Here is a 24700-nt window from a genome sequence, read left to right as displayed (position 1 = left end):
TCCCTCTTTTTTTACCTGAGTGTACAGACTCGGGAGTGGATCTGTAACTCTGCGTAGGTGACCGAGGAGACAGGTTGTGAGTTGGAGAGCCAGGCACACTTTCCCCAGAAGACAGAGAGCGGTTTAGTGAAGACAAACTCCGGCTGGTGTGGAGTAGCGATGCTTGCTTAGTGATCTTCCTCAACAAAGAACTCTTCTTCTTACTGTGGAAGAGCATTCAAAAGTTGTTTACAAGCCCAGGTTATTTATTTAGCCTAACGCATATTTCAGTCAATTTTATGGCACAGTTAAAGAGGAAAAGAGAACCAAAAGAGAAGACATACCTGCTAGTACTCATTATCTGCAAACTGATTTGACAAGGTCTCTCTTACCTTACCTTGGCTACCATTTAATTTTCACAGAAACCTCAAAACGAACCTTTCCTGACCATCCTTAGTTTTGCTCTTCTTGTTCCTACGAGCCATCTTGGATTTGTAGCTGGCTTTTCGAGCTGGACCAACTTTGATGGACGTGTTCTCAAATGGTGTGGTGGAGATGGACACTTTATTTCCACTCTGCCAGAAAGGAGACACAGAGACGCCGCTTAAAACGTGGATATTTGAAGCAGATCTGTAGGCTAAGCAGGTAAGCTGCTAGTTTATTGCTGCCTGCCATTTTGTAATCCTTTGTCAAACTCCATTTTCCCCTCTGCATTTCCACCTATCATTTATTAAGGAATTGCTGAGAGAGAGCCTTCTTTAGTCAGGCTTTCACAAATTATTAGCTCAGAGCTCAGCTGGTAGGTAAAGCTTCCCAGAGCAGACAGAACACAGCATCTGACCTCTCCCATTGAGATCCCAACTGCCTCAATTTAATACTTGTAATACTCAGAAACTTGAACAAAGCGATATTCTGTCACCAATCCTATTCCCAGTGCTCTGATGGCAGATGTGAGCATATCAGGCATCCATCATGATGAGTCTGCAATACAGAGCATAGCTTGTCTCGCTCATCCTTGATTGCTCTTTTATTTGCAATCCAAAGAATTGTGTCTCTTGGAACAGTCCAGAACTTTGGGTTTTATTTCCGTTAATGGATTCAGCTCACAGGAGGTATCAAAATGCAAGTCATTTAACTGGATAATTTTAAGACCAACCATTACAAAGCTGCTTTGAAATACCACGAGGAATAATCCTTGAGAAAGCAGTATTAAGAGCTAATAACATTAGCACAGCCTAAAGACAAAACATAATTTAAAAAAATAATTTTTCCAAGTAATTTGGAAAATTTTTAAGGTATTTGTTTCTGCAAGTGATGTTTGAGGAAAGGTATACTTAAGTCTTATTAACCTTTGTCTCTACTGCTGATAAATATTGTATCTGACAGGTCCTAATTCTCATAAATTTTCTTAGTTCAGCTTAAATTGCATGCAAAAATTTTGGAGATTTAGAGCTCAAGCTGCAACAACAAGCTTGTGCAAAACAAGAGCCAGGTGCTGTGTACATACTTGTATTTTAGACAATGCCAATTAGATATCTAAGGTGACTTAAACAAGCTGCCTCATATTTTCCAAAATGTACCAGTGCTGAGTCCCTACCTTCAGAATCAGCTCCACCACTTCTGTGTGCACCAGCCCATGGACTGGCTCCCCGTTGACATGGGTTATCAGATCCCCTTCACGCAGGCCTGCTTCGTTCGCTGGACCGCCTTCCTCCACGTGCTGGCAACAAGAAGCAGATGACTGATTTGAGAAGAGGAATGTACAAGATTGCTGGCCAGATCAGACTCAGCCCATCCATCTCATCTCTTGCTACAGCCAGCATGAGCTGCTTCAAAGAAGGGTGAAAGAAACCACTGACTGGCACATCCAAGCACAAAAATCTGCTGTCTTCCACTCCTCCCCGAGCATCCTGCCAGTCTTCTCCCAATCCAAGGCAGCCAGCCAGGATGGTTAAGCTGATCAAGAGACCAGCTCCTCCCAAAGCAAAAGGCATAACACACTTCCAAAATTTTTCAGCACTTAGGAATGTTAACTAAATACTCTTGATTTCCCCATAAGCATTCAATCTTTTTCAATTTCTTTGCCATTCCAAACCCAGCATCGTTCCATGTATATGGCAGATCCTAAGGTAGACAACTGACTTTTAAAAAAGACTCTGTGCCAGGTGTTTAGGGTGCCTATATTACACCTCATCCCAAACAGAGTTTTTTTCCCACTTTCCATCCTTTCTTAGCATATGAAACATCAGATCTTTTCCTCCATGAACACACTGCCTTCCCCATCACTGTTCAGAAAGGTAAGCCTCTTTTACATTGAAAGACAGATACACTTAAGCATACTGCAACATCCCCTCTAGCCAGAAAAGACTGCAAATCAGTATCTTGGTAAACTCAGCATTTTTAAAGGAAAGCAGAGAGAAGCAAAGGAAAAATGCAGCTTCAGATTATTTCTCTGCGTAAGAATGAACGCTAAATAATGACCACAGACTATGAAATCCAAATAGTCTAATGAACACAGCAATGCAAGGGAAAGAATGAACCGCTTTTACCCTGACCTCATTCTCCTCAACTATACAATTCAAACAACACTGCTTTGGAAAACTAATCATTCCTACAAGTCACATACATTAACAAAAAAAGAACACAGAGATCAAGTACCAGAAGTAACACGAAGGAAGAGATACAGACACGGAAACCAGACCTTTAGCATAGCACACAACTAAGCCAAGAGCTAAATCCCCAGGCAATCAGTATAGCAACAGTGATGCTTTAAGGCTGCTAATCAATGCCGAGCAACTGCCTGGAAAACCTCAGCAGACAGAACTGATCAGAAGCAGGCTGTAATTCCCAATAAAGGTCTGAATAAAGTAGCTATGACTGGCCCTCATGCAACAACCTGAATAAAGAGAAAGAGGGTATGTACACAGAAACATGCTTCTAAGTATGTGCTACAGGTGAAAGAAAGTGAATTCATGTAACCAAGGAAGAAAGAAGGAAAGAAAGATTGCTGTGATTCTGTGATGGGCTTGAAAACTGCCACAGGTAAAACCCAAAGCGCTGTTATTTATATTCAACTTCGGATCTGAATAAGGAGAGAGAGAAAACAGGATGGCAAAATACAAAAAGCATTTCTGGCCCCAAGGGTACTCTTTTGAGAGAAGCAGAGACATACCCAGACCATGTGATGTACAGTGTAGATATCACTGTCACCCATGTAGACACGAATGGCACGCAGAGTGAAACCATATTTCTTTCCAGCCCGATGGATGATGATTGGTGGCTTCAGGTTTGCGATAGCAGGAGAAAAGTCGCGGCTGGGTGAGGAGTCCCTCGAAGATGGGTTGGAGGACAGAGAATGAGGTGACATTGGACTGGCCAATGGAGAACACGTGTGGTGATCTACAGTGATGACACAAAGGTGGGCAAAAGGTTAGGAAACCAGGCGTCCAAAAGAGAGAAAATTCTTGTCAGGTAACAGCTAGGAAACCATCTCCCCCAGTGTGGGAGCTGCTAGTCTTTACCAGAGCTGGGTTTGCCTGCAGCTTCAGCTAATTTATGCTTAAAAAACCCAAAACCCCAGTAGAATTTCCAAAAAGCACATTTGGAGGTATGTATTTAATACAGCAGCACCTCTCACCTAGGATTATGGTTGGGTCACGGTGCTCACTTCTCTTTCAGAGATTTATAACCCATCATAAGCATTTGCTCTAGGCACAACCCCAGAACACCCCATTTCAAGGTTACAATATATTATACTCCTCCAAAAGATCTGATAAAAGTCTCTAGATCTTGGTGCAAGTTACATGTTGGTGCTGAGATAAATCCAGTCAGTTAGGATTAGCAAAAAAAAAAAAAAAAATCATCAGTAGGCCATCAGACATTTAGGTAGTTTCGGTAATGTTTTAGATTCACAGAGGCAAAAATATTTAACTCTAAAAAATTGGCTAGTGCAGGGACTTTGCTACTGAAAAACATCAGAAGTGTGTTTTAGAGTGAGTCTCTCAAACTAACAGCTGAAGGCTGGGCTGTTGACTAAACCACCTGACTCTGCTTGCTAGTGGAACAACATCCACTTTTAAAAATACAAAGTAAATCCAGAACTCTCATTTTGAAGTGAAGCTGGTCAACATCAGTAAAATAAACCCGAAGAGCAGGAATATTAAATGCAGCTGTAAAAGGTAATCTTTAACCCATTAAGAAACACCTGCTGAATCGTCCAGCACATATTTACCTGGCAGATGAGAGCAGCTCTGGAGCAACCTTTGCTAGGTGATTAAATACATATTTTAGAGATTTTCATGAGAGATTTTGTACTTTGAAAAGCAACCAACACCCAAAACACAAGAAATGTAATGTGCATCACCACAACAGTGCCAGGAAGCAGCTGCATGCCTGCCTCCAGCTCCCTGGCCCAGAGGGACAGGCAGGCACTGCTCTGCCAGCAGGTTCTGCTAGGTTGGCACTGGCGGCCCAGCTGCAATTTTCTGCTCCCAACATGTACAGCCCTGGACATATGATTCTTATTCTCTGGAAAGAGAGGTAAAGTCCCTGTGGGGAGAGCCTCCTGCTGAACAAATCTGTCCTAGCTCAGCACGACTGGCCTGTTCACTAGAAGTTACTAACTGGCATTAGGAATTGTCAGGGTCTGGCTCTCCTTGCACATAGAGCCAGGCAAACAAGGTCAGTGCCGACTGACAATTTTGGAGTTACTTCCACTACTGAATTCTTGAACGCTCAATCTCAACCAAGTTATCTGCAGCTACTGTAACTTCCTGGTGCATGGATGCATCAGACATATTCACTTCCCAAAAAAACACCATAGTTAGCATGTCACCCCCAAATTGTACCTTGAGGGTTAAAATAGTTCTGTGTCTCTATACCTTGCTGCACCATTGTCTAGAGACCTGCTAGGAGCCAATTTAAACAAAACTAGGGAAAGAATAAGGCCCAGCTGCCATTTGCAGAAGCTGCAGACAGACCACACACACAATGCTCCTGTCTGTGGTAAAGCAGTGTTCATTATCCTGCTGAATAGTAAATATTAAACCAATTGTAAAAGTTAGATCTCTCCCCTCCTGCCAGTGAGGGCATGATTCCAGAAGAGTGAAGGGGGAGGATCTCTCTGCAGACCTTTTGTTTAGTGCTTGCAGATTCTGACAATGCCTCACCCGAGGCACTTCTTACCTGAGGGAATCAGGAGAGACAAGGCAGTAGCGGATGCTGATTTAATCACTTTATTGACAGGTCTTGAGGTACGTTTCTCCCCTGATTCCCCAGAGAGCAACCTGTGTCGTGCTCGCCGCACTGCCAAATCGCTGATGGCTTTTGGAGTGGTAAAGTCTGGGCCTTCATTGCTATTACTGCGAGCTCGTGGATCAGAGAAATCTGCAGCGCTCCCAGCTACAGTTTAAATTAAAACAGATTAGAACCACAGGGAATTCCTAACAGTCTATTCCCCTACAGGCAAAATACATTAAATCAAAGTCATGTTTACATGAAGTCCAAGAGTAAATTTTCCTAAGAAGAAACCCCAGGGCTTGAATTTTTATTTACAGAAATGGTGTTATTCTGAATACAGAAAATTAGTGGCTTCTATTCTGCTGGAAAAGCTCACTAATGAAATCATGTTGCTGAGTAGCAGCTACATGAATCCTAAAGTGCTGGTGCAGTTCTGCAGGCAAACCATTTCAATGGGATCGTTCACAGATGAAAACAGGTTTATGGAAAGTGCTCCATTTTTACAACCAGCAAGAACTGTCAATCTTAAAGTTGAAATTGCCTGTGATAGAAGAGCCAGATTCTACTGGAGTTGCACATAAAAAATCCACTTTAAGAGAATACTAAAGTCAGGGAAAGTAAAAATGTGGATTGCAAAGACAACTTTAATTTGCCCCCTTCTGTGCACTGTTGCAATTTAGTCTTGAATTACTTAATCTGCTATAATTATATAAAAAATGCAAAGTAACCTTCAAAATCAGACTGGGCATGTAACAATAGCAGATGCTGGGGGCTGGGGAAGCTGAACGCAAGCTCAGTGCCTCAGTTGCCCATCTGATACCTTAAAGGGGCACAGTGAAAAACATTAATTAGAATTTACAAGGTGCTTAGAAATGAAAGTGGTGAGCATCACAGCAAGTCCACAAGGGAAATTAATCATTCTGTCTTCAAAAGCAAATTTTAAGCAGCATGCAATAAATAAAGCCTAAGGGCCACATTTTGAACAATGAGGACAGAACAAAACATTGATCATCGTTATTTAAGTGGGCACCACTGCTCTGCATACTAAGTAAAGCAGGAAGTACCATGAAAATAAAAATTCGAAGCATCATTCCCACAGACCTCTGATCCAGATGCCTGCTCAACATTTAACAGCCAGAGTTTCAAACAAGGCTTCCAGGCAATGAGGAACCCAGAAGCAAAGGCTGCGTGTGGAAAGGCTGTGATAGATGTTACAGGAGCACTCTGAGACAGTGACAGGAATGAAATTTCTTTCCTGCAGTCTCCTGATTCCAACTTATCTTTGTGGGCTAGGGACATCGAAGCAATGGTATCCCTGAGTCCTGTGTGCTGGATTACAGTCTGCTCTAACACATTAGGCTCACGGGAGCAGGCTGCTCAGGTGAGCTTCACTTTTGCTTATTTCATCTTGTAGATACTCAAATTTGCAATGAAAGTGTTCTTGCCATTTTTAATACCATGTTTCTAGGCTTTTAATGTGAAATTGAGAAACTAAGGTTTCATGTGGCACTGATGTCATCCAAGCAAGTTACTTCCTTGACTCCTATACCTTTTCCCATGAGATTATGGAGTATATGATGGCAGCACTAGGTGCTTCTGGGAGGATGAGGAATGGCACAATTTTGTAAGAATTTCATAGACTAGAATGCAGAAGAGGAATAATAAGATGTGGGAATCTTTGGTTTTATGCTAGTCTGGAGGCACATTTCCTCTAAGGCACTTCCATCTTTTGCTATCAATGCATCATCCTGTTTGCCCAGTGCCTGTCACTTTGTTCTTGTCCAGTCTTGCTGCCACTCTGACTCCTTGTTCAGCACCCCTTTCCTTTCTTTCCATTCTCAAAGCATTCAAAACTACTTTGCCTGCTCATTCCCAGTTTCTCCCAGCAACTCATTTGTTTACCCAGTTAGTCCTAGTTCTTCCTCTAAATACACCTTCCTTCTCAAATATTCCCTTGTCAACCTCCAACTCAACTTCTTTGCTCTCTTCCATTAGTCCAAATTTCACTTTCTATCTCCTTACTACTTCTCACCAGTTCCTAGCTCTGGCCTTCTCTTTTCTCAGAAAGAGCCAGCTTCGCACTCTGCCTTCCTGGTGCCCTGAAAGTGACAGGAGCTAGGGACACTCCAGTACCCAGAGCTCAGCCCTGCACCACAGCAGCCCAGGGCAGAATCAGAGGGAAGATCCAACACAGCCCAGTGCTGGAGAATAGCCCCAGAACAGTTGAAACTTCTGAGAAGTCATACACTGACTTCTAAGAGACACTCTACAAAACTTAGGCTGCATTGTGTTGAGCCTGCAACTTGGATAAAATTTGGGATATTTATCTGAAACAGCAAGTAGCATGTTCCTGACACAACTCCACTCTCCCAGAAAATTTCAAGTCTCTACTCCAAACTTTTTTGGGTAAATAAAACCACAGGAAGCAGGGATCTGTTAGCATGGCTGACATTCATATTCTCCAGTAACAGCTCAACAGTGATCTGCTTTGACTAATGCTTAAAAAAATGCTGTCTCAGGTAGGCAACCCAGCAGCTCTAAGCAGGCATAGATCATACAGGTCTCAAGCACAACAAGACCTTAAATCAATTTGAAGTGACAGGGCTGAAATATAAGATGCAGTTGAGAAATGATTAATCCACTGATGCTATTTCAAAGGCAAGCATATCCACAAAACTATCCTAAAGTAACCGCTCAGCACGAGACACACACATCACTTGACATCCACATTTACAGTCTGACAACAGTAAAGTCTTCAAACTAAAATGGGGGACCACAACATCATCATACTGAGCATGTACCTGCCGGCGTTGAGGTGGTGCTGACAGCCGTGGAGGGGGTGGGAGGTCCAGCATCACCTTCCAGCTGCAGCTCCTGCTCCACAGGCTGTTCTGGAATGGGCACCGGCAGCCCCTCCCGTGATTGCACAGTGGATAAGAGCATGCCCTCGGACTGTGGCCTTTTGAGGACAGTTCCCTCCTCCTCAGTGGAGATGGCAAAACGTGGCATATCGAGCAGGCCTGAGCAGCGCCGGCGGACTGTCAGGGGTGGGCTGGAGTCACTCTCCGTGTGTGAGGATTCAGACATAGACAAGCGCTTACGCAGTCTAAGAGAAAAGCCAACACAGAGCCCCTCAGTTAAGTTAGGGGGGGAAAATGAACTTCAAAGAGTGAAAATAGCTAGGAGACCAAATAGACTTAGAACAGCAAAGGCCTGAGGTATCACCTGAGCTTAGATTTCAATGGATTATATTGTTAAGCTTCTAAGAAAAGCATTAAAACCAAAGAAAACTACAGCACAATGGCTATGATATTAATATTACAAATATCACAATTACACTATGCAAGTCACCATCCATGTTCCTTCTGGAATTAATTTTCCTTTACAAAGTTGCTGTGAATTCGAAGCCAGAAAGGCCTGGTACAAGATGAAGCACACACTAATTAAAAGTGTATTCTGTAAAATACTTGGAGTCATACAGACTAGATCACCAACACATTTGATGATCCTTCTAATGTCAAAGGTTAGTGTAAAAGCTTTAGAGGAATTCCACAAAATGAGAGGTATCCCTGTTTCAAGAAAAGTTTGACAATTATTTAAGTAATGTGAGAAACACAGTGGGTATCCAAATTCTAGGTGTTCATATATTTACCGACACTTTCTTATTAGAACACAACATTTTTTTGAAATATTCTGAACTTTAGTAACTTTGGACTTTAGCTAATGGCTTCCCTAATTTATGACAAATAGTAACTTGGATTCACTGATGTTTAAGAAAAAAACTTGCCGTTGGTACATCTCCAGTGTTAGTCATTCTATAAGTGAAAACTTTACTTAAGGTTAGAATCCCTTTAAATTCAAGTATTTGCTACAATTTTAGGAGATATTAGCACTTGGAGAAGAGAAGACAGAGAGGAGACCTTATTAATGTTTACAAATATCTGAAGGGTGGGTGTCAAGAAGAAGGGGTCAATCTCTTTTCAGTAGTGCCCTGTGATAGGACAAGGAGCAACAGATACAAACTGGAACACAGGAAATTCCACCTCAACATCAGGAAAACCTTTACTGTGAGGGTGATGCAACACTGGAACAGGCTGCCCAGAGAGGTTGCGGAGTCTCCTTCTCCACAGACTTTCAAGACCCATTTGGATACGTTTCTGTGTGACCTGCCTTAGGTGACCCTGCTTTGGCAGGGGGGTTGGACTTGATGATCTCTGGAGGTCCCTAAGGACCATATCACTTCTACACATACGTTTTCAGTTATTTGTTCCAGACTTCACCTGTGGAAATACATCACATGAAGCATTCCTGATCTAACACCAGTAATAGAAAGTTTCGGCATGGCTCAGTCTTTCTCAGATGCTATCAGAAACCAGAAGACTCAGTTCCACAGAACTTACATTTCAGGAGACCCAATCACCCAGCTGCGGTCTCGACTCTTCAAGCCACCAAGGCTGTCCAATCTGTCATCTTTTTCTTCACTCAGGCTCCGTTTAGTCGGTGGTGGAGTCTTTCTCTCTTCGTGGATAGAAAGACGTTCCATGCTGCTGTACACCTGCAAATAGCAAAAGATCCTTCTGTACAGAGAAAACAAACCTGTGTGGTCTTTCCTGATCAAGGGGAATAGTCTCTTTTCAAAATGCAAGATATTCCCTAGAAGCATGAACCTGGAGATGTTCTTTCACTAAATAACACATTGCAGATGTGACATGTTCAAAGTGTGCCAGGGAAGAAAGGAAAAAGGCAAGCTTCAGAAACATTAAACAGGCTTTTCTACAACAGTACCCAACACCTCTCCTCTGAAAACAGCCCAGCACACCACAGAAATAGAAAGACTTTTTGAAACTACTTGATTTTTGGTTTTAACAATTCTCAAATCTAAGAGGAGATATTTCTAAAGAAGCAGGCTCTGCAAGTCTTGAAGGCTGGCATCTGGATCTTGAAATCTCACTACACAAATTCAGTTCTGTGATAGGCATCACGCTTGTGACCCCATTTCATTATCGTCAGTCTATCAGCATTGCCCCAAGCTTATTTCAGAACAAAAAAGTCCTGCCCTCCTCAAGGAATCTACTATAATGCTGACAGCTTAATGAAAGTGCCTTTCTTGGTTTTACAGCCGTCTTTAAATAATTAAATGATTAAGCAAAAAAAAAAATTCATCCTTTTAAAACTACACTTGACTGTAGACCTAATTTACATAAGAAGAGATTAATGAAAATAATGTTATTAAAAATTCAGAGCATCAACAAGATAACTATTAATAAATCATATGGGTGAATTGTCAGACAAGAATTTCAAAATATAATGAGCCTTTTATGCCTCCCACATTACAAATGCTGTATAATTTTCCAGGTCTTCAAATAAATTCATTAAAAGTGAACTTATTTTCTTTGTGGCAAAAACACTGAACCCTAAAAGAAAAGCTTCAGTCTAAAGAACAGATGAACTCATCGTGAGAAAAGGTGGAAAAAAGAAACCCTTACGTACACTTTTTCAAAACCTCAGCTAATCCTCAGGTCCAATTTTAAACATACTTTTGGTGATGCAAATCAGGAGCAACTCCATAAAATGAATGGTAACTGTTACTGAAACCACTGTAGCCCAGCTAAGGACAAAGAACAAATTGGTGCTTCAAAACTGACTTCAGTAGCAGAAAACAGGAGGAACTGCCACAAAAAACTGAAATCTCTTTCAGAGGCCCTAAGTAAAATTCCTACTCCCATCTCATTAAGAAAAGGAGAATGCAATTCACAGAAGGGGCTGACCTCAAAACAGCATTTCTCCTCCCTTCTACACACACACACTTTATTTTATCTAAGCCAACAGTGCTGCTGTACTTTGAAATGTTTAGAATTCCAACTGTCTCTGTCAGATCACCTGAGTAAGAGTAAGAGACCTCCAGAGACTTGAATCCAGAAAGCATGATGAGAGGGGACCTCCTCAGGGCTTCCTGTCCATTTCCTTACCACAAAGCAGAAGCAGCTCTATTGTAACATCTGTCAGATGTTTCTCCAGCCAGAGATGGGAACTCTACAAATTCCCCAGGCAACCCATGCTGGTGCTTAATTATTGATCAACACTGGAGACTTTTTCATACCATCTATCCTACACCTCCTTTGTGCCCATCATTTTGTACCAGTGCTGGGTAGAACAGGAAGACCTATCTACTCCTTCCCTTCTAGCAGTTATGGATTTGGAAACACATTAGGTTTTATGTTTTGTAGATCACAGATCAGACTTGTTTGTTTTTTCTGGACTCTCTTTTACACTGGTTCATGTTTAAAACATTGACCAGAAGAGGCCAGAGTACCCCAGCTGTGGCCTTCCTACTGCTAAGCAGATTGAAAGGATTTCTTCCTTGGATTTGCAGAGAATACTTGTGCTCACCCAGAATGACAGCTGCCTTTTTGCTTCAATACTTTGGCAGATCTAAGTCACAATGCACTATGTGTGCAGATCTTTGTCTTTGAGATTATCACCTCATCATTTGCTTCTCAGGCTGTATTTGAGACAATGGACAACAGCAGACGTATAAAATTCACCTGTGCTCTTACTGCATGGGATCCCTTTGATTTTAGAACATTATTCCAAAATGTTAGATCAATTTTCATCCTAACACCACTTTGTTATCTACTGGAAGACCCTTTTAGAATGACACTGTTCAGAGCAACTAAGCTTTGGACACCCCTTATGACAGCATCCAAGTCATTAGCAAAAATATCAAACTGTATCAGATGGAGAAGGGCCCTCCTCAGTGCCCTGCATTTTAGTGAAACAGTAACAAATATAAAATCTCATTCTCCAATTATTCTGGCACTCACCTTCTAATAGGCCACAAACTCTCAAAGAATAAATAACACATATAGATTTTCTGTCCTTGGTGATTATGAAACACCACGTGACTCCCACATATCATCTGTGTGATTAAAATCTACCCCATAGAAGTAAAGAAACTGCATTCCTCTCTTGGCTTTTCTCTTTCAACAAGCTATCATGCTCCTACCTTGCTGAACCTGGGAGAGCACGAGGAAAACTGCCGGATCTCCACGTGATCATCATCATTAGTGTCCTCCTCCTCTTCTGAATCCAGGTGTTGGTACCGTTCTGAACGGGCTGTGAATGAGACATGGCACATTTCACCAGTGCAGGGAGTGTTGATAACTCTCATTTCTCAATCATTCCTGCTTGTTTACTTACAAAGAACTGTTGAGTGTTCATACACCATGCAGGGTATTTTCCTTAATAATGAAACATACCCAGCCAATTTTGCTCATCCATACACAATTAGCAGTGAAGAGTACCTCCCTCCTACTGAATTTCTCTCTTATCATCAGATAAGATTAGATTCTAAAAGCAGCTGACACTCAGCAGGTGTCTAACCCTGCAGACCCTTCATGCTAAGGGTACTTCTTCCCTACAGCAAACAAACATATGGGAGGAAACACAGAAATAATTCACTGTGCCAGTTTCTAATAAACAGCTTTATGATTGTACAAAGTCTGTCCTGCATACATACATACAAGACCCCTTTGAAAAATAAAAATATTTACCCCCTCAAATACCTCCTCTTCTCCCTCCTACAACTAGAAAAAGGATTAGATTTTGTGAAAGAAAATTGGCAAGCAGCCAATATGCAAAGCTGGTTTTTAATGCAAAAATCTAAACTGCCTCCAGAGAGATTTTGTGCTTTGAGATTTGCAGGACTGGATTTCTAAGCCAGACACACTGGATTTTGTGGGGTGGGCATTAATAACTTTGGCTACAGAAAGCAGATAGCTACACTGAGCTGACTTTGCTGCCCTGTATCAGCCAGAAAGCTACTTTTATAGATTCTAAATTTTTTTGCATTAGGGTTTATAACAGCAATGCCAACTTCTATCACTGTGAGAAATTTCCTGATGTGAGAATTCCAGCCTTTACAAAGGACTCACAATGAAGTCACCCCGATAACCTGGTGCACATGCCTGGGCACTTGGGAGTTTGCCATCATTCTTACTTGACAGACCCAATGATTTGCACCACTTAACACAATGTGGTGCTTTCGCCCACCAGGACCTACCCATGGCTGCTCTACTGTGTCTCTCCCAATCACTGACTCAATTCAGTGACCAGAGCTCAAGTTCAATGTCTGAGATGTCCAACCAGCAGTAGGAACACATCCTCATGTTGTTTTCTACATGTACATTGTACCAATGTCACCTTAACACATGCAAAACATACATCTAATTATGTCTGAAGTGAGAACATGGAGATTTCTCTGTCTCTCTCTCTCTCCTACACCCCTCCATCCAACCCTTAAGCTCAAAATCCCTTCTCCAGACTGGTAGACCACTATTTAACTAGGATCACTGCTTTTGCAGCATGGCAGCCAAAGGGCTGGAGGTAGGCTGCTCTCTCCCTTCCTTCACCCTCAGGAAAGTGCAAAGGAGTAGAGCAAAATTGTAGCTTGCAGGCAGTCAGTGAATCCCACGGCCACGGGAGAAGGAAGGAAGAGACTCCACTGATGTAAGGCAGAAATTCCCATGCTTCAGGGAACTAAAATAGCCCTGTATCACCCTGTGTTGCAGTAGGGAAAGACCTCCCAGACCAGGGAAAAGTCCAAGCCCTTTCCACCTGCTCAGCTCTCCAAGTACAATGAGAAAAGCTAAGGAGTAGGAGTTGGGGGGATAGAGAGCTCATCCTCACATGAAGCTCCTTCCTTCTTTCCCAACTCTGACTGGTGCTTTTCTGGAATCCTACACAGCACTGATACCATGGCAGTTCCCAGGCACTTATACATACCAGACAAGCACTTCACTTCATATTTCACTAGACTTAATAACACTAAAATAAGGTGATAAACTTGCAGTGAAAGCAATTTAAATTACTTTAAATTTCTAAAGAATCTTCCCTACATACTTGTCTTCAAGATTTAGAGGGGTTTTTTTGGTTTATTTAAAAAAAAATTACTGGCAGAAAATGGTCACTAAGGAAAGATCATATTGCTCAGAAGCTCAAGGAAGTTGGATTTACCAAATGCTTTGGAAGTAGTGTAATAAATGCAGCATAACAACCACAGCACCTCTCACTGCAGGGCCACAGCTGGCAGGACCACAGGCACCAGTGAAAGGCCAACTCACTTCAGCAGCAACATATTTTCATTAAAATTAATTTGCTTTCAAGGAAACTTTACAGCATCAACATAAGCTTTAAAAAGCTATTTCCACCCTGCGTTTTATTCAATTTCTAACAATGACTTATCTATAACAACTTAAAAAATGCAATAAGCACCAAACGCTATGATGCAGTTTAGGCTGAATCTTTAGTCTTACTGTCAAAATAGCTTGTGTCATCCTCAGATTCCAACTGTGGGATGAATTCAGCTTTCTGCCGAAGTAATCCATTCCAGTCCAAATCTTTAAAGAACCGATGCTGTTTCACTTCAAAGGCGCTACCTGAAATGAGCATCTTTTATTGCAGAGTATTTCTTTTAGCACTTGCAGAACGAGAAAAACAATCCTAAAAATATCAAGAGCCTAAGGGAATGTACCTGAGTATATTTGAGCCACCTCTTTTCCAGGAATTTTGAGAAAAAAAATTATCCTTTTATCAAAGGAGGATAAAATCTGAACAAGATTTCCTCCATCCCATCTCCTTTTCCTGTTTGATGACAACACATGACTACACTGTCTGGAAGGTAGCATCTGTTGTTAAATTCCACAGCAAGATGCAAGAATAAGATCTAATTAGCATCTTAATTTAAAATTTCCAAGCTCTAAGTACCATCTTGTTCATAGCTGAATAAAGAGAGCAAACTCAGAAAGGTACTTAGCATGTGAGTGGCTCCACTGTCATGAATAAACTCATTCATGTGCTTAAGAGAAGGCAAGGGCTTACATGTCTTCCTGAATTAGTATCTTTTGTTATTAACCTCAGAAGCTGGGGTACCCAGAAGGAAAAAGTAAGGATTATCTGGCTACTACTATATGCATTTTTTTTCAAATGAAATTAATATTCATAAAAGATGCTACTGTCTTTTTAAAAAGAGAATAGCAGAGGAAAAGAGATAAAAGGTTTGCTGAGTGCCAGTGGCGCTACGAGATGCCAAGTGGAACAGCAGTCTCAGCATTACAGGCATATAAGAAATAAAAAAAAAAAAAATCAGGCCATCAACTCATTTTGTAAGGTAAGAAACTCTACATCTTTTCCATGACAGCGAAATCTTTCAAGTACGAGGATTTGAAGTAAGGAAGAACACGTGAAAACCATCTGATACCGTTATTTATTCATCACCCTTGTGTGTACATGGGTTAGGTCTGCTGAATACCTGTGCCTTTTGGAATTGTTATATATATTAAGTTTTTATTTTATCCTCCAAGTGTAATTTTCAATTCAAATTTCAAAATTAATCAAATCAATGAAGCAGACAACCTGTGTGGTGAAGCCGCCACATTGCACAAATTATTGCGAAACAAAAGTGTAGCAAGAGATTATTTATAATCAGGAAATGAGAAGTGTTGGCTGTAAAACTTTAAATCTTGCATTATAATGCACAAAGATTGACCAGGCTTCTGACTTTGCCAAAGAGATTATCAGACTTTGTTGCATGTTTGGAGAATTTTACAGTACAGGCCTCTAGGAATGGGTAAATTTTCATTTATTTTGTTACACCCAAGAGTTCAGTTCCATGTAGGGGATTAATCCTTCAGCCAAAGAGGACTTCAAAGAAATCTGATTATACACTGGTTCAAATGGAGACACAAATCTCCATCCTTTAATGGAACAGCACAAATTTGAGAAGTTACACTGCCAAGCTGATGGTGCCACTTTCTTGGTTCCCAAACAAGACAGCAATATATGACTTGTACAATCTACACTGATTCTCACAACTTCATCATTGAACCCAGTATAAACCAGCTCAGCTCTAGATGAGCATTTTTCAACACAGTGTTGGCTGTGTACGACTGGCAAGGTATCTTCTTTTCCTGCTTCTGGGTAGTACTTTCCTATACACAAGGTTTCTACCTGTTCCCATTCTTTCCAGAGGATTTTGACGGAGAAGCTTTGAAATGAGGTCCTGGGCATCTGGTGGCAGTGCATCATCCCCTTCTGGCCAGGCAATTTCATCTGGGAACAAAAAGAGATTTGACATTTTCTACCAGCTTCACGACCAATTTGAATAACCATTGACATTCCTATACCATAAATGCAGTGTTTGGTACTGCCCTAGAATCATTAAATACCTTGAATTCAGCAGCTTGCATACTTAATATAATTCAAGCATTGACATTTTCCAAAATGCATAAAATTCAGTGTCAGCTAAAGCTGCTGTCAATCCAAAGAGTGCTTATGGAGAAAAAAAACCCCAAAACATTAAGAACTCTATCAATAAAGTATGAAATGGGACTTCCATAACAGTCCATAAACAATGACACTGACAATGCTGCTGCTGTATCTCATGCCCGCACATTCCACGCTCGTTACGCTTGGAACAGAGAGAACAATTCACAGGTAATGATTTCATGCATCATATTTAGTTCTCTGCTGAAATTTGCTTTTTACAAAGACATTTGGCCAAGAGTGTTAAAATTTTACTGTTTCAAGAAAGTATTCCCAATAGGAAATGTTTTCACTGGCATATTCACTAAGAGAACACAAAGCAATCATTTGTCCAAGTCCAAGCAGGAGATAGGTTTAAAAAAGCCACAAGACATGAAGGTACCAAGTACAGCACCTTCAATGTGGTTTGCTTAGACTTTTCCTTTTATTTCATTTACACAACAATTACTAATTGAGTGACATTTGCTTCTACAGAAGCAATAACCAGTATCAGACTGAATTAGACCTGTTGGTGGTTGTTCCTTTAATATTCATCATTTAAGTTAAAAGGCAGAACAGAAAAATCCCCACTTTTTTATTCCCCAATCCCACAAGGATTTGAATGACTCCCACTAACTAACAAGATGTTAAGCAACTCAACAACTTTCGACAGCTGGAATCAGATGGAAGCTATTTTGATACAGAAATATTTTAAAATTAACCCCCATTATTTTATACCTAGTCCTCCCTGACTAAACTGTGGATCCTCAATATTTTCCAGGTTTTACTCCACACCACGCTTTGAAACGCCTCGGAGCCAGAACAGAAACGTACCACTGATCACTTGTCCAAAGAGTTCTTCAGGTGTGTCCCCAAAGAAAGGAACACAGCCAACTAGAAACTCGTACAGGATAACTCCCATGGCCCACCAGTCCACGGGCTTCCCATAGCCCTGCCGCAGGATCACTTCTGGTGCAATGTATTCTGGAGTCCCACAGACCTCAAGAGAAACACACAAGAGAGCAAAAAACTTACAAATGGACAAATTCACATCAAACCTTATTTTTGTCTGATTTTTCTTTCTCCCTCAGAGCTTCACAAGAAGTTATTCATGTCTTGCAACTAACCGCTTTATGCTGTGGACATGGAGCAAGAGTCTCTATCTGAAGAACACATAACCTGCACAGAAATCATATCACATACCATGAAACGCTTCTAACGTGGACAAGCCAGCCAAGTGGTTCTTTGGTGCATGTATAATAAAGCATATGGGAAAAATGCATATTCTTTGTGTATAGGACTGTCTGCTTGATGGATGTCTGCTGGCACAGGTAAAGCTTGTAGGAACTGCATTTTGACAAACCTCTCATCTCTGTGCTAGCAGAATTTGGTTTCACAGATGCAGAATTAATAGCACAGCATGATTACACTCCAGCTTTTAAACTTGGAAGGTACATCTGGCACAGACAATGGCTAAGGAAATCACATTGGAAGATCTAAGTTGCTTCAGGCTTAGAAGAAACAACAATGACAAAACAGTTGTAAAAAATACAACACTGCAAAGTGCAAGAACATAATCTAGTGACCAAAGGGAGTTCCTACTGAAAAAAAAAACCTTTGCTACTCAGAAACAAAGGAAGCCTATACCCCAGGATGATTACGACTAACACTTGGCAAAGCTAAAAAAGAAAATTCAGCTGCAATCCTAGGTATTTTCAGAAGAAAGAGGTATTTTTTCATCCCAGCATACCAGGCACTGGTGTGCCTGCATCCAGTATAGTTCTTATCAGCAATGCCCAGGAAATAGCAACTCACGCTGCAAGAGGGGTATGAAAGAGCTATTAATTTATCACAGGAAAAATCTATCTTGTTATCTAGAAAAGCTTGGCTGGTTAAGCTTAGCAAAATGAAGGCTAAGAAGAAAAATTACCCGTAGTAAATATCATGGGGATAAAAATCAACGTTCAAGACATCAGGCAAAATTACAAAAAGAAACATAGATGAATTTGCCATGAACTTTCTAAGCACCAGAAGGGGGAGACCGTGGAACAACCATCCAGCAATATCCATATTACATCCCTAAACCAACTTCTGTTCATACCTGCCCTGCTGCCTAAGCCACAATTCCAATACCCCAAACTAAAAAGATTATGATAAAGTGCACCACTCCACAACAAACTGAAATAACAAACAATGCCAATTTATGCACAAACATGAGAATGGATTTGTATCTTTTCCTCCCCTTCTACAATGCACAGTACACCACCAAGGCAAGTCAGAAGTGCTACAAACTCCAATTCAGCCCCAAGACAGAACCCTTCATTTGATTGATTGGGGACAAAGTTGTCAAGCTTACCTGCTTGTCCAGGAATTCCCTGGTATCCTTCTCAATGTGTCCCTCATAAAGATTAGTTGTAAGACTCATTAATCCAATCTTAGATAGTCCAAAGTCGGTTAGTTTAATATGGCCCATGGAAGTAATCAGGAGACTAGAAGAAAAAGATGCAGCAAAATAACCCAACATTCCATTATTTTTTTTCCCAAAAGCAATTAAAAAAAACCCCACAACCAAAAAAACCACAAGATAATGCTAAGCAAAACACCTGGAAGGGGCTGAATATCCCCAGAGCAACTGGAAGTCAGACCACCTTCTGCTGTAATTTCATCAGTGCAGCAATAGCTTTGAGATAATATCTGAAGACACTCTTCCCACCTTTTCTCAGGATCCCTCTGGTTCTACATCAGTAGCAACAGACTCTAATAAAACCTCCTACCTGTCAGATGTCACTGAATATCTCTGCTGTCTCTAACCCCCATGTCCTATTGCCTATGGAGAAAGCCCCCCAAGAATTGGTTCCCTCCCTCCAAACAGCTTACTTATCAGGTTTTAGGTCACGGTGAACGATCCCATAATTGTGTAGGTACTCCAATGCCAGGACAGTCTCAGCAAAATACATCCTTGCCATATCAACAGGTAGGGCACCAATGTTCTTGAGAAGTGTAGCACAATCACCTCCTAGAAAAAAAAGTTGCAAATATGGCATAGTGAAATGTCCAATATCAGTACGAAAGAACAGCTATGGCTCCACAATACTAGATTAGAGCAAGTTTCCTGAAGGCTGTCTTTCTCAGCCCTGTAGCCTGAATTCAGAAGCTCTCCCTGCACTCCATCTTGAGCTGCAAATAAATATTGAAATCTTAGGAAAACTGAGATCCATGTATGTTCAGAACTCTTGCTCAAGAACGGTACAGATGCCATTTCCAAACTGTAGGCAAGACTTGAAGAAAGGGCAGCTCATAATTGTTTGGCCTCTGCATTTCTTTACATTCCAACACTGAGACATACTACTTCTGATTTACAAACTTCTTAAAAGAGTAAGTAAACACCTCTACAGCTGCTAAGTGGCTCTCCCTATATAGGGAGAGGCAGCCACACCCTTGGACACAGAAGCAGACACAAAAGTAATTCTGTGGGCCTATGATTCAAGATTCTTAAGCAGTATCTGCCACTCTACTTGCAGATAAGAATTAATATTAAAATTTATTCTATCAATACATCTGCTTTCATTCCCTTAACTTATCTGAAAGAGCACTGATACAATAACTAGAAGTGGATTCCTCATAAACATTCAAGCTAAGCAAGTTAGGCATAAGAAATTAATCCTATCCACCCATGGAAATCTATTGCTTACAATATGATGCAGTGATAAAATAAAATCAAATAATATTCCAAAGAACAAGCAAAAGAAACAAACAAAAACCTCAGCATAAAATACCACTGTGTTTTTTAAAAGGCTACTAAAAAACGCAGACTGCGTTTCTTGGTTATCTTTTTCTAACTGTAATGCTAAGCAAATGTGCTATGGATCTAGCCATGCCATCCCATAAGAGAGCAGGAGGATTTCTTTCCAAAGAGGACTGGAATGTTCACACTGACTCCTGACCCCATTAGTTTTCTATATGTGGCTTCATGTTTCCTCAGCTCCCCTGCAATCACGTTCTATTAGTCACAGGGATTCACAAATTGAGTATCTCCTGTGCTAAGCTGTACTAACAGTAAGATGAGTCCTTTTCCAGTGAGGCCCAAGCATTCCATACACTCCTCCCTAAAAGGGCATCAGTGACCTCCCCTGTGACTGAGCTCTTTCCTGAAGGACTAGCACACGAGATGGGTTTTCCTGTTTATTGTGTTTAGAGCAGTGCACCGATCAGTCTTAACAGCCAAAAGCACACATCCTAGAGATCACTCAGAAATGCCATCTTTTACAAGGAGACACGCTGCATACACTTTACATGTCCATCCTATCTAAGGGCCCTTTGCAGGTGTAGCTAATGACAGCCATACCTTCCACATACTCCATAACCATACACAGGTGGCGCTTGGTCTCAAAGGAGCAGAACATGCTGACCACAAAAGGGTTCTCAGCAAATGTCAAGATATCTCTCTCCACAAAAGCCTGCTGGATCTGGTTTCTCAAAATGAGGTTCTGTTTGTTGATCTTCTTCATGGCAAAACGCTGCCGGGTGGTCTTGTGTCGTACCAAATACACCGCTCTAGAAAACCACATACCAACAGGAAAAGTTCCATTTTCAGTTCAAACTGGTTTGATTTTGGTTCTTTTGTTGGTTTTTTTTTAAACAATGATGGATAGATGGATCCTAACAGACTTACCTGAGACTCCATAAAATCCTATCTCAGTGTCAAGCTCCTCCAGAAAAGAAGGAACCCCATGATGCTTCCTTTCAGAAGCTACTTTATCTTCTTGAATTAAGCAATATTTTCACTCATGTGACTTACAAGGTGGTATGTCAGACACAAATGTCACAAACTTCCTTAAGCATCACTGCAGAGGGGCATGTATTTTTCAAGACTACAGCCACCATTTCACTTGGAAAATGGTCCAAGATGTATGGAATCAGGACAATTTCTTTCTAAGCTCCATAAAATTCATTTGATGCGATGCTGGCACGAGGGATTTCCTTCAGTAAAGTACCCCTCACGTTCCTATCATTTGCAGACCATTAGAGTCTTGCACATTAATAATACAGCTTGCAAATAAAATTTTCATCCAGTTTACCCACCTTATTGAATCAGTACTTGTTTCCTTTTCTCTGGAGTATATTACATTTAACACAGTATTGTGTGTCACCAGCAGGGGAGATATATAAGATATATAAGAGTAACAGCAAAACTACTAACTCTCCCTCCCCTTTTCATAAAGTTATGTTTAAATTATGAAGCCTGTGCAGAAATATGGCTGAAAACGTATAAAACCTTTTCTAACAACCTGCCTCTTTGATATCCTATTTTGTCTTCACTGATTAAAAAATATGCTTGTTCTTTTTATACATATAGCTTTTAAAAACCGAATTGCTGTTAACCCAGCACCCACTCCAACAAAACATTCAAGCACATGCTCAGGTTTTGCTGTTATGACCTCCTGAATGTCACTGCTTTTCAGTTACAACCTAATGACTACCACTGGTAAGGATTTATGAACTGCAAAGAGTCAGGAACTGTCTTTAAAATTCTGGATAGGTTTGTACTGAGGAGTTAAAATTTTAAGCGACCAACTTCCTTCTGGATTCTTCAATGGATAATAAAATCTAATAACTTTTTTTTACTGTATTACTTCCCACAGTAGATTTGCCCCAATGCAATTTTAGCATTTCTTTTTCTATTTCAAGTGCTCACAGACAGCCTTATATTATATTATATTATATTATATTATATTATATTATATTATATTATATTATATTATATTATATTATATTATATTATATTATATTATATTATATTATATGGAAGAATGGAAAAGCATAAACCACTTCTCCATCAATATCCTTGCTGTTTTGATGAATCATCAATAACACTTGCCACTACAGAATTTTACTGTCACTTCCTTAGCCTTTAAACAAACAAATCACAGGACTTAACCAGACAGCAGCAAAAGAAATACAGACTGCCTTGCTAAGCAGTAAGGATATTGGAAACTACCTTTTTTATTATTCCTTAGGAAATCTCACAATAAACCAATTTAGGCAGTTCTGTGATTCTGTGACAATGTTTTCTCTAGAGAATGTGTTTAGGAAAAATGCTTTTGTCATCTCAGTGTAAGGTATTGATGTGTCTATATTTTATCTGCCTGCCATAAGGAAATGGTGCAGAAATGGTTACTGGCAAAACAGGCTTGAGGTCACACCTCGGAAGGGCCTCAGAAAACTTGCACCACAGAGGGGTCAGGAGTACCATATTCAGAAAGGTTTCAAGTAAGGCAACTAATTTTCCTGAGTTGGAAGCTCTATGTCAGTTCAGTGCAACTTAAGGACTTGACAGCCAGGAACCGTTGTCTAAATACCCCTATGAACGTGTAGGAAATAGCATCTCCCAGAAGAATGCAGAAGACATCACAAGTGTGGAAGCTCTGTAAGACCCCAGCACAATTAATTTATGCTTTGGACCTCACAAAACTCAGTCATTTGCCAAACTCTGCTATAGCCCTTCCCTGAGTATGACAATAACAGTGTTTTGTTCAAAAGCAGAATCTAAAAGTCTTACCCATAAGCACCATTACTAATGAGTTTAATAGTTTCAAACTCTTCTTCAGATGGAGTTTTCTTTGACTGGACAGAGGCTCCACGGCTCTGGGGAAAGAAAACAGAAATGGAAAGCAGGAATGACTTGATTCTATGTATCACTTTTTTGTCTTTTCCTTCTTTAAGCAGCATTCACCCAAACTTGACCTATTTCTAAGCCATGGAGTCCTCAGTTTTAGAACAATCATCTGTATCCCACAGACCCCTGCAGATTCCCTCCATAGTTATTAGCACCATCAGTGGACTGTAAGATTCAGGCTTTTGCCCAACACTACATTTTCAGAATACCAATAACCTAAACAGCCAAGGATTTCTGAAACCTACTGAGTTACATTATGAAATTTTTCCAACAGTCCCTTACTAAAGCCAACTCTTTGATACCCATCACCTTTTACAAATGCAGACATAAAGAATTTCTCCAGAATATTTTTCCTTCCAACTCTAAAATATATCAACGCAACTTGATGATAATTCCTGTTTGCAACTTTCCAGCATTTCACCACCACTGAGCAGAGATGAGTGTGCTTTTAAATGTCAGTACATTTTTAATTAAAATTACTCTGCATTATAATTAATTCTTTTCTGTAGACTACTTCTTTCCAGAGTAAGAGAAAAAAGAGAAAAAAAAAAAAAAAAAAGCACTAGACAGATTGAGTGTAGTACTGCTTTACCTCGACTGAATCATCTGTCTCAGGAGTGTCTGGGCTGTCATAGCTATTCAGCTGGGCCATTTCTGAAAAGAAAGAGGAAAGATTACTCTTAATGATCTCAATCAAACACTATTCTCTTTGTTTATACCAGACAAACAGGATTGTAAGAGGTGCTCGTAGATGAGAAGGACATTTTCCCCCTCTGTAAAAAGTCACCCCAATTATACAGTGATAACCTTTAACATCTTTTAAGCTGTAGGCAGTGTTTTATATAAAGATGAATATAATTAATTGTTCTAATTTCAGCCTGGATTGTTCTAGCTGGTTTCTATAATAAGTAAAAGCAACAAATGCAGGTTTGTAGAAACCAGTAGCTAGTTAACATTAAAATCTATTCCATGCATGTATGTCTGGTGCTTGGTGGCATCTCTGTACCCCAGAAAAGAAAAAGCATTACATTTCAAACAACCTCTCTCCGTGAAACGTTTCTGATTCTGCAAAATGCTGAGCAGCAGCAAACTAGGAGAAAGTCAGTTAGTTTAGGCTACTCATCTGTCTTAGGAGATGCTATAAACTTTGCAAACTCAAATCCTACATTAACTACTAGTCTCTGAACAGATACCACTGACATTTCTGGGTGCCCTTCTTACAGAAAGGAAATAAGGCACCTTGACATCTCCACATTTTTCTAAAGAAAATTTGACTTTAGTAAGGGGAATTAGTGATGGAAAGGTTCTCTCCCATGACAGGGATCAAAGGAAATTTCCCTTTAATGTCAGATTTCAACAAATGCTGTTAAATTGCATTTAACAATCTTTGGTAGAAATTTTCCCGAAGAGCTTTTCACATGAAGTCAACCTGTCACTGTCATTCCAGTAAACACTGCAGAACTTAAACTAGTCCTATCCAGACTACTAATTTATGCTAAAATTATG

General features: G+C 40.4%; 1 protein-coding gene across 2 annotated transcripts in view; it reads right to left on the bottom strand.

Annotated features, from left to right (window-relative positions):
- The window catches only part of MAST2 (microtubule associated serine/threonine kinase 2), a 183166-nt gene that overhangs the window by 4602 nt on the left and 153864 nt on the right, over positions 1 to 24700 (bottom strand). Inside the window, exons 16-31 of one of the 2 annotated variants that reach the window (XM_054384103.1) lie at positions 23787 to 23848; positions 23078 to 23163; positions 20864 to 21072; positions 19396 to 19534; positions 18875 to 19007; positions 17353 to 17518; positions 16225 to 16326; positions 14532 to 14654; positions 12224 to 12333; positions 9618 to 9772; positions 8019 to 8323; positions 5164 to 5379; positions 3152 to 3378; positions 1577 to 1699; positions 418 to 554; positions 16 to 203 (exon numbers count right to left, since the gene is read on the bottom strand). In XM_054384103.1, the coding sequence (XP_054240078.1) occupies positions 16 to 203; positions 418 to 554; positions 1577 to 1699; positions 3152 to 3378; positions 5164 to 5379; positions 8019 to 8323; positions 9618 to 9772; positions 12224 to 12333; positions 14532 to 14654; positions 16225 to 16326; positions 17353 to 17518; positions 18875 to 19007; positions 19396 to 19534; positions 20864 to 21072; positions 23078 to 23163; positions 23787 to 23848 (2481 nt within the window). The remainder of the gene's footprint in view (positions 1 to 15; positions 204 to 417; positions 555 to 1576; positions 1700 to 3151; positions 3379 to 5163; positions 5380 to 8018; positions 8324 to 9617; positions 9773 to 12223; positions 12334 to 14531; positions 14655 to 16224; positions 16327 to 17352; positions 17519 to 18874; positions 19008 to 19395; positions 19535 to 20863; positions 21073 to 23077; positions 23164 to 23786; positions 23849 to 24700) is intronic. The other variant, XM_054384104.1, reaches the window with a different exon arrangement.

This window comes from Indicator indicator, chromosome 10 (assembly GCF_027791375.1).
Source record: "Indicator indicator isolate 239-I01 chromosome 10, UM_Iind_1.1, whole genome shotgun sequence".
Classification (NCBI taxonomy): Eukaryota; Metazoa; Chordata; class Aves; order Piciformes; family Indicatoridae; genus Indicator; species Indicator indicator.
The sequence above is the reverse complement of the archived record's forward strand: the minus strand, read 5'-3'. Positions and strand labels throughout refer to the sequence as shown.